General features: G+C 40.5%; 1 protein-coding gene across 1 annotated transcript in view; it reads left to right on the forward strand.

Moving 5' to 3' along the window:
• Positions 1 to 10,004, forward strand: part of LOC141213723 (spexin prohormone 2-like) — a 13,868-nt gene extending 3,864 nt beyond the window's left edge. Inside the window, exons 4-6 of the mRNA XM_073665304.1 lie at positions 122 to 199; positions 1,317 to 1,413; positions 9,413 to 10,004. Coding sequence (XP_073521405.1) covers positions 122 to 199; positions 1,317 to 1,408 — 170 coding nt within the window. The 3' untranslated portion in view covers positions 1,409 to 1,413; positions 9,413 to 10,004. The remainder of the gene's footprint in view (positions 1 to 121; positions 200 to 1,316; positions 1,414 to 9,412) is intronic.
• Positions 10,005 to 10,745: the final 741 nt, after the last annotated feature.

The raw sequence follows: 10,745 nt of genomic DNA on the forward strand, positions 1-10,745 counted from the left end.
TAGGTGATTGCCTTAAAGCTATTTATATCATAGCATTTATCTTGTGGATATATAGTAAATGCTAAAAATGAAAATATCCCTTTAAGCCACTAAGATACAAATTTATAATGTTCCATTCCAGATGGGAGAAGGTTTGTGTCAGACTATGAAGAGCAATATCAGAAGCTGAATCTGGATACTTTCAATGCAATTCTGAAAAGTGAGTAAACGATGATATCATCTAAGAAGCATTTAATTCACTGCTAACGGGAAAAGAAAGAAGAGCCATGAAAGGTGTATACTGTAAAGCAGGAGGGGAAAACTCTGTGTGTTGCAGGAATTGTATAGGGAATATAAATTATAAGTAAAATGCCCCAGACTGAAAAAAAAATCTAAAAAATAAAACAATATTCACCCTCATCAATCCCCCCATGTCTCATTCTGGCACTAAGGTTATGTTCACACGTTGCATTTTTGTCAGCATTTTTTATGCTTTTTCTATGCAAATTTTCAGCTGCGTTTTACAGTACTAGCAACGTCTATGAGATTTCAGAAATCATATGCACACAGCTTGTTTTTTTTGTCCACAGTATTTTGTCAAATACCTTGGTTTTTGCAAAATGCCGCATTTCACTTCTTTCAGCATTTTTATCAGTGTTTTTTATGCTTTTTTTATGCATATTTTCAGCTGCGTTTTACAGTACTAGCAACGTCTATGAGATTTCAGAAATCTTATGCACACAGCTTGTTTTTTTGCCCGCAGTATTTTGTCAAATACTTTGGTTTTTGCGAAATGCCGCATTTCACTTCTTTCAGCATTTTTTCAGCGTTTTTGCAGCATTTTTCACCCAACGGGTAGTGCAAATAACGCTGAAAAAATGCTTCCAAAATGCAGGTATCAGGTTCTGCTGCATTTTTCGGGCCAAAACCTGAGGAAGTTGAATCAGTTTTATTTTTTTTTGCACTAACCTTTATGAGTGTGCACAAGAGACAAATGTACAGTGACAAAAACGCAGCAAAAGTGTAGCAAAAACGCCAGAAAACCTGCTTTTTTTTAAGCAGCTTCTTACTGCCAAGACAGCAGGCCTTCTGTACTTCCTAGCGTTTGGTCCACAAACCCAGCTATAGTCACCTTACGTGTTAGGCTCGTCACCAATATCAAAGTCGTGGACATCCCCTTTAAGGCTACCATCATTTTTAACTCCTTCTCTCCAGACACAATTTTAGTGTTTACGTTTGTTTTTCTCCTCATCAACACGTGAAGTATATGTACATCACATCAGGAAGGGGCTGATTATGAGACTGAGCCATTAAATAATGTCCATTTATTTTTATAGGGTGTCTTTTTGTTTTTGGAACTGAAGACAAGTATACAAGGCTTCTATGGAATTTAGGTTTCAAGAGAAAGAAAACCCAGTGGGCTTCATAGATGAGGTTTAACGAATATTTTACCATTAATGTTTTCTGAGATGTGAGGCTGTACATTTATCACCATGTGTATTGTGATTTTTTTTTACATATATTACACGGCAGCATCCTACACATTTATTACACTGCTGGGTGTAATATATTAATGCAAAGCAATTATTATCAGAATTATTATTCCCATTTTTTACAAATAAACTGTATCATTACACTTATGACATTGTAGTATTATTGTGATGCTATATAATTATTGCATTGCAGTATGAAAGAGTATTATTATGATGTTTTATAATTACTAGGCTGCAATGGGCCATTGTGTTATTTTTATTGCTATTATACTAAACAATTATTGTACATTGCAGCGTGATAGTGTATTATCTTAAAGGGAAAATATATATCTTTGTATCTTGTTAGCTAGTAGATAAAAAAATATTAAGATTTGAGAGTCCTCAGTGGTTGATACCTAACTGAAAAAATGGTAAAAAATTGCAAGGTTTCGAGACTACTCAGGTTTATGCCTGATGAAGAGACCTGAGTAGTGATGAGCGAGCATGCTCGTTACTCGACATTTACGAGCATAATCAGGTGTTTTCCGAGTATCTTCAGCGTGCTTGAGCATTATGTTTGAGTCACGCCCATGTGCATGATTTGCGACTGTTTGACAGCTTCAATAGATGTGAGGAATGCTTGTTTCTTAGGCATTCCTCACATGTATTAAACTTGTCAAACAACAGCAAATCATGCGCACGGGCATGACTCAAACTTAACACCCCAGCACGCTGAAGATAATGGGTGAGCACCCGAGCATGCTCCCTGAAAGGGTTAACAGGACATACTCGCTCATCGCTAAACATGAGTAGTCTCTAAAGCTTGCAATTTGTTACCATCTTTTCAGTTAGCCATTAAAAGGTATCAACCACTGAGAACTCTCAAATCCAAATATTTTTCTATCTTAAAGAGGCTATACAGCCATATAAAATTATTTTGGAAACCGTTTACAACTGATTAAAATGACAAAGAAAACAGCCAAACTCACCCTACCGATCCCCCATCTCTTCACCTCTCTCCACTTCCTGCTCCAGCACTGACGTCATTGACTGAAATGTGACCGCTGCATCCAATCACTGTCCACAGTCAATCATTGGCTACAACGGTCACGTGTCCGGATCAGGGCAGACAGTGGAGACAAACGGGGGACCTGGGAAGAAACACTGAGCATGGTTTCTTTTGTTATTTTTAGACTTATTCTGAACCGTTTTCAAAGTCATTTTGCCTGCCTATGTAATCTCTTCCTTGTTAAACAATTATGTAATTATCACATAGCATTATGACATTGTATTATGATGCTAAACAATATTTATACTGTATTGTGTTACTATTTTAACATAACTAAATACAATGAAACCTCACCAAAAGACCATCTCTTCGAAAAGACTGTCTCTTCGAAAAGACCGTCTCTTTGAAAAGACCGTCTCTTCGAAAAGACCGTCTCTTCGAAAAGACCATCTCTTCGAAAAGACCATCTCTTAAAAAAGACCGTCTCTTCAAAAAGACCGTCTCTTCGAAAAGACTATGTCTTCAAAAAGACAGTCTCTTCAAAAGGACCATCTCTTCGAAAAGACCGTCTGTTCGAAAAGACCGTCTCTTCGAAAAGACAGTCTCTTCAAAAGGACCATCTATTTTTGGGCTTAAAATTGCCATTTTGTTCTGCATATAATAATAATTTCTTTGAAGACCAATTTTTACTGCACTTCTGGATGCTTGTCTCAAAATGGTTTTCCTGTAGGGGGTACTGTACTGACAGAAACTTGTCAATATAGCCAATATAGTCATTTTTCATCTAGAGCAGTTTATCAAAAATATTGTTACTCCATAAGGGGTAATGTAATAGTCTATTTGTTTTATTGTGTAACATCCCAGAGAATTTTGTGCCTTTTTTTGACCCTGACAAAACTAAACTCTTTAATCCGTACCAGTAAAAAAAGCAACAAAAAAACTTTACACAGCTATAAGATCCTAATTGTGAAGCCATTCCCTTTAAATCTCAGCCATTAGTAGTACAAACCTCTTCTTTTTTTTCTAATTAGCTACTAGTAAGTTGTTAGTACACTCCTGCTGTCAAGCTATTGTCACACCGCAAAGAGTAGGAGACTGTGTACTTGAATCAGTGCTGATGCTGCTGTAATCACAGGACTTTATTAGTTTTCCGTTAAATAATGTTTGGGTAAGATTTTAAAATTAATAAAGCTGTATATCAGTCAGCAGAAAGAAAATAAATAACTATAGTAATTCAAGTCTTCCCTTATTATGTCCCACAATTAAATATATGGTGTTTTCAATTATAAACTGTTTAAAAAATCACTAATTTTTGGCTCATCTGCTCTTCTCCCAAAGTTTGTGACTTTTTACCCATCTTTATGCTTTCAGGGGCAAGAAAAGGGGTTGAATTTAGTGGGAAGGAGCATGAACAGCCATATCATAAAAGATTTACTATAATTTATGTCAGAACTCGCTGTAAATATAGTGCAAATCTATATCTTTTGATAGCGCATCTTACTCCATGACATATCAATTTTAGACTGTTGTATAATAAGCCAATTTAAGTAAATTCCCCTTTAAAGTTTGCTTAACATTAAATTAAAATATTAAAAAAATGCATACCGTACAGACCAAAAGTTTGGACACACCCTCTCATTTAAAGATTTTTCTGTATTTTCAAGACTATGAAAATTGTACATTCACACTGAAGGCATCAAAACTATGAATTAACACATGTGGAATTATATACTTAACAAAAAAGTGTGAAACAACTGAAAATATGTCTTATATTCTAGGTTCTTCAAAGTAGCCACCTTTTGCTTTGATGACTGCTTTGCACACTCTTGGCATTCTCTTGATGAGCTTCAAGAGGTAGTCATCGGAAATGGTTTTCACTTCACAGGTGTGCCCTGTCAGGTTTAATAAGTGGGATTTCTTGCCTTATAAATGGGGTTGGGACCATCAGTTGTGTTGTGCAGAAGTCTAGTGGATACACAGCTGATAGTCCTACTGAATAGACTGTTAAAATTTGTATTATGGCAAGAAAAAAGCAGCCAAGTAAAGAAAAACGAGTGGCCATCATTACTTTAAGAAATGAAGGTCAGTCAGTGTGAAAACTTGGAAAAACTTTGAAAGTGTCCGCAAGTGCAGTTGCAAAAACCATCAAGCGCTACAAAGAAACTGGCTCACATGAGGACGGCCCCAGGAAAGGAAGACCAAGAGTCACCTCTGCTTCTGAGGATAAGTTTATCCGAGTCACCAGCCTCAGAAATAACAGGTTAACAGGAGCTCAGATTAGAGACCAAGTCAATGCCACACAGCGTTCTAGCAGCAGACACATCTCTACAACAACTGTTAAGAGGAGACTTTGTGCAGCAGGCCTTCGTGGTAAAATAGCTGCTAGGAAACCACTGCTAAGGACAGGCAACAAGCAGAAGAGACTAGCTTGGGCTAAAGAACACAAGGAATGGACATTAGACCAGTGGAAATCTGTGCTTTGGTCTGATGAGTCCAAATTTGAGATCTTTGGTTCCAACCACCGTGTATTTGTGCGACGCAGAAAAGGTGAACGGATGGACTCTACATGCCTAGTTCCCACCGTGAAGCATGGAGGAGGAGGTGTGATGGTGTGGGGGTGCTTTGCTAGTGACACTGTTGGGGATTTATTCAAAATTGAAGGCAAACTGAACCAGAATGGCTACCACAGCATCTTGCAGCGGCATGCTATTCCATCCAGTTTGCGTTTAGTTGGACCATCATTTATTTTTCAACAGGACAATGACCCCAAACACACCTCCAGGCTGTGTAAGGGCTATTTGACCAAGAAGGAGAGGGATGGGGTGCTACAACAGATGACCTGGCCTCCACAGTCACCAGACCTGAACCCAATCGAGATGGTTTGGGGTGAGCTGGACCACAGAGTAAAGGCAAAAGGGCCAACAAGTGCTAAGCATCTCTGGGAACTCCTTCAAGATTGTTGGAAGACCATTTCCGGTGACTACCTCTTGAAGCTCATCAAGAGAATGCCAAGAGTGTGCAAAGCAGTCATCAAAGCAAAAGGTGGCTACTTTGAAGTACCTAGAATATAAGAAATATTTTAAGTTGTTTCACACTTTTTTGTTAAGTATATAATTCCACATGTGTTAATTCATAGTTTTGATGCCTTCAGTGTGAAAGTACAATTTTCATAGTTATGAAAATACAGAAAAATCTTTAAATGAGAAGGTGTGTCCAAACTTTTGGTCTGTACTGTAGGTGTTTACATATTATGTCCTGACAGGTTTTGAGTGCACTCTTGTAATATTTTCATGCAAAGAGGCCCTAAGTTGTTTTACAGTTATTAGCCATCCACTCTCTTTAAGTGGGAGGCTACACAGCCCGATCAGTCTGCCAGGATTACACATGCTGCAACTTCCATCTACAGGGTGGGCCATTACTTGGATACACCTAAATTAAATGGGAATGGTTGGTGATATCAACTTCCTGTTTGTGGCACATTAGTATATGGGAGGGGGAAAACTTTTCCAGATGGGTGGTGACCATGGCGGTCATTTTGAAGTCGGCCATTTTGGATCCAACTTTATTTTTTTCAATGGGAAGAGGGTCATGTGATACATCAAACTGATTGAGAAGTTCATAAGAAAAACAATGGTGTGCTTGGTTTTAACGTAACGATATTCTTTCATGAGTTTTTTACAAGTTTATGACCACTTATAAAATGTGTTCAAATTGCTGCCCATTGTGTTGGATTGTCAATGAAACCCTGTTCTCCCACTCTTGACACACTGATAGCAACACTGCAGAAGAAATGCTAGCACAGGCTTCCAGTATCCGTTGTTCCAGATGCTGCACATCTCGTATCTTCACAGCATAGATAATTGCCTTTAGATGACCCCAAAGATAAAAGTCTAAGGGGGTCAGATCGGGAGACCTTGGTGGCCATTCGACTGGCCCACGGTGACCAATGAGATGTCAGTCCTGAAAAGAAACACCTCCTCTCTGTAATTTTATAATAACTTTGACAGCAGAGAGTTGGAGTTTACACACAGCAGCACTGTGAAAGCCAGAGAAGAGATAGAGGAGACAGCAGCACAGTGAGCGCCAGAGAGGAGATAGAGGCAACAGCAGCACAGTGAGAGCCAGAGAGGAGATAGAAGCAACAGCAGTACAGTGATAGAGAGGAGATAGAGGCAACAGCAGCACAGTGAGAGCCAGAGAGGAGACAGCAGCACAGTGAGAGCCAGAGAGGAGGCAGAGGCAACAGCAGCACAGTGAGAGTCAGAGAGGAGACAGAGGAGACAGCAGCACAGTGAGAGCCAGAGAGGAGATAGAGGTGACAGCAGCACAGTGATAGAGAGGAGATAGAGGTGACAGCAGCACAGAGAGAGCCAGAGAGCAGATAGAGGTGACAGCAGCACAATGATAGTCAGAGAGGAGATAGACGAGACAGCAGTACAGAGAGACAGAGAAGAGATAGAGGTGACATATGCACAGTGAGAACCTGATAGGTGGTAGAGATGAAAGCAGCACACTAAAAGACAGAGATTGCGAGGACAGTAGCACAGTAATAGAGGAATGATTTAGCCTAGCAACAGCAGCATGAATAGTCACAGTAACTGTCCCCTGTTTATTCTTGCTCAGTTACAATCCCATTTTATATATCTGTCCTTCTGTATGTTATTAGACAGACTTTTAAAGGCAGTGAAATCTTGTGTGAGTTATTGCTAAGATTACAGCTACATAGGGGAAGTGAAAAGTCAATTATGACAGTGCAGCAAAGGTGGATGACAGGGATTTCACTAATTATTCTGTGGGGAGTAAAGGTTGTGGACAGTGCAGAAATCGAGAAAATAAGGGACAAGAGAGTGGCTGGATACACTGAGCCTAAAAGGGAGGTCCACAGATCTATCTACTATCAGTAAAGAAGCTCTCGTAGCAAAAGCCAACTCCGGACACCACTTCCTGTGATTTGGCCCTGTTTCTTGGTTACTAGAGATGGATCTAATCTAGCGACAGAGAGGAGACAACAAGACACAGAGGAAGACACCTAGTCACCATCACAACTTTAGGACTTTTTTTTCACATTTTCTGTTATTAAAGTGACTCGCCCAGGGGAATGGGGATGACTCGGTACCCGGGCCTTTAGGGATGTCGCGGTGGTCGGCTCCCGGGCCCGTACCCTGGGGTCGCTCCTTAAAAAGGGTGGATAATTTGTTTATTTTATTAAAGAGTTTGTGACGCCACCTATGGCTTCTGGTGAGGATCACCAGCGCTGCGCAGTCCACTGAGGCCGATGATAAGGCAGCTCGATGGTATAGCTCCCCACAGGTGGAGCTAGGCCTCAGGGCAGCGTACGGACGGGGGAAGCAGGACGGAGAGACCCCGCCGGGTCAGAGCAAGAACAGGGACAGACACGATTGTCACTTCAGTACCTTTTACTGATGGAAATTCAGGCACGTCCCGGAGCACTATAGGGTGAAGGGTGCATGTCAGGATCCTCCCCAATGAGCGGGTTTTGGGCCTCCTGTTTCTTGCCTCTGCGTAGTAAGTTTCTGACCTGCCTGGAGCAAGGCCTAACTTTGTCTCTGTCCTGCGCTGGCTGACCTTGTGGTAGGGCCTTTTCTTGGAGTGCACGCTCCCGACTTACGGGGCCTATGTGTCTCCTGGCTCTGTTACGTATCAGCACTTTAGCGATCCTGGGACTTGTAGCTCTCCAGGGATTCCGGTTATATCTTACTGGGTCATAGAGATCCCGGTAAACTTCGGACCCGGTGTCCGGTAACTTCTTCGGGGTGAGCTAGTTAAGCTCCTCTGCCCCCTATGTACTAACTCTCCTCTCGCCTTCGGCCCTGCTCGGGGCCCTCACTAGGCTACTCACACTGCAGCCAGGACACTGCTCTTCTTCGCCGCTCTCAGAGCGTCGGCACACTCCTAGCTCTCTATCCTGAGCTCTGTGAGTTCTAGTTTGGACTCACTCTACAGACTATACTGAACTCTTTTTGCAGGAACTGCTAGGCTCTGGCTCGACTGCACTGAGTCCTTCTGTGTCTGAGCAGGAAACTGCTGAATCACTTTCTGGGCTGCCTGGCTCCGCCTTCCCTTTTTATACCCCTAACGGGCTCCCTCTGGTGGTCTGAGGTGGAAGGTGGAGGTGTGTGAATGCTTATGAGGGCCTCTTGTGGAGGAATCCTTCAATACACCCTTCTAGGATCTGTGATACCAAGTGCAGCTGGGCGTCACCAAAGTGATTTACAATTTTTCTATTTAGGAAACTGACTGGCAAATGGAAATAAGTTTATTGAAATGACAGTGACCATTTACGGTGTGATGTGTCCCACCCATCCCACTAGTCAAGTGACAGTGACACCACTGTCAATAAATATATGCTATAAAGAAGGCCATACGCACAGACAGCTACTGGCTATATGCTCATTCGTCCAAGAGCTATTTCTCCCAATCACCTGGACTTGACTGCATGAGTATGGGGAGATATAGTAAGCTGCTGCCAGACAAATTATCTCCAACAGGACGAGTGGAAAAAACTGCTGACAAGATCGGGAATTGAAATTCCAACTATCTCATTCTACTCACCACTGACATAATCTGTCAGAGTATATTCGGGAGGCTCTCTTACACAATCAGATGGTTCGCCAATTGAAATTCATGAGTTTGTTCTTTCCATTCATATAATCATAAAGTGATGGCATATCCTAGTTATATGCCATGACTTTATCAATTGGAGAATCCCATTCTAGCTAATTCTGCAATTCAGAAGACAATGGGGTGACCTAGTGATGATTTATTATTATGCATCTGCAATTGTAAAGAATAGAGATCTTCGTAGTTATTTTTTTATCACATATATTAAATATTTTTATAGGCACTGTAAATCTATCTGAATCCAATCGTAATTTACACTACAGTAGATAAGAAAATACTATAACCTGTAATCTTTTTTTTTTTTTTCTAGGTTACAGAAGATATTTTTTGTGAAAAATAAGAATACCAGAAGTTTTTCATCCGCTAAACACTTGGATCTCACCGCACTGAAAAATATAGTAATTCTACTTGTAATAGACAGTACATTGTAAGCCACCACATTTTTTTTCTGCAGCTTATCTAGAAATTAATACAAAATTGGCTGAGAACCTCGTACCATTCATCATCGTAGAGACACATTTTCCATAAAAAGAGGATTTAGCTTACACGTGTGTGAAGCCTTCGATATACATGATATTGCCATAATATCAGACAATTGCTGTCTGAGGGAATGAATGAAGAAGACCTTTCCATTTACCCGTCCTTTAAGTAACCTCAAGAGTCAATGTTGCCTATCAAATTCTTTTGTTGGAAAATGTTTGATGGAGTTTTCCTTTAGGGCAAACCTTGTTTTACTAGACCATTTCTCTTCTTACACACCTTAACAGTTGGATGAAATGTTTTGTTGCAATGCATATTTTCTATACAGTTATAACTTGTAAGCAGCTTTTGTTTAATTGTAATCAAGAATGAATGATGAATGTAGAATTTTATAAAAACAATGAATATTCTTAGACATACATTGCTGGAAATATATCAAACATCCAAAATAAATCAATTCTGAAGAAGAGATTGCTTTGAATCATGAATTTTTTTTTGTCTGCCTTCATATTTTGGATTTGGAAACTCCTTGAGCAACATGTCCAGGTCCACTTTGAATTACTGAATAATCCTCCCAGGTCTCATCCAACTTTCTTTTCAACCATTTACAAACTGGCTTTCAACCCACCTCCCAACTAAAACGGCCTCACTCATGATCTGGTAATTTCTAAAACTTCTTGGCATCACTCTGTTCTCCTACTTGTAAACCCATCCTCTGCCTTCTTCGACACGGTCAGCCAACTCACACTTATTACAAATTACGGATTTGACCATTTTTTGTATCTCCTCAAACCTCATTGTCTGTACGTTAAGGGGCTGATTCATTAAGCATTTTATGCCAGTTGTGTTGCAGAAAAAAGATTGAAATGTTGCACGGCTCAGAGATGAAAAATGCCAGAGCTTGGCCGGGAGAGGGCATGTCCAGCTGTGCTCGACAAATTCATCATAATTTATGCTACAAAAGTGGTGTAATTTACCAGAGAAATGTACTCCAGCCCCTAACTGTTATGCATTGCTTGTGTTGGTACACGACAGCTGAAAGACGCATCACATATTCACCTCTAAATTAATTTGGCACTTGTTACTGCAGCTCACACTCCATCAAGACTGGAATGCAAAACGCCAACCTGGTGTCACGGGTGTGTCAGGTGTGACAGACAGTC

Source organism: Phyllobates terribilis, unplaced genomic scaffold, assembly GCF_046119375.1.
Source record: "Phyllobates terribilis strain yellow unplaced genomic scaffold, ASM4611937v1 Scaffold_211__1_contigs__length_3443825, whole genome shotgun sequence".
Lineage (NCBI taxonomy): Eukaryota > Metazoa > Chordata > Amphibia > Anura > Dendrobatidae > Phyllobates > Phyllobates terribilis.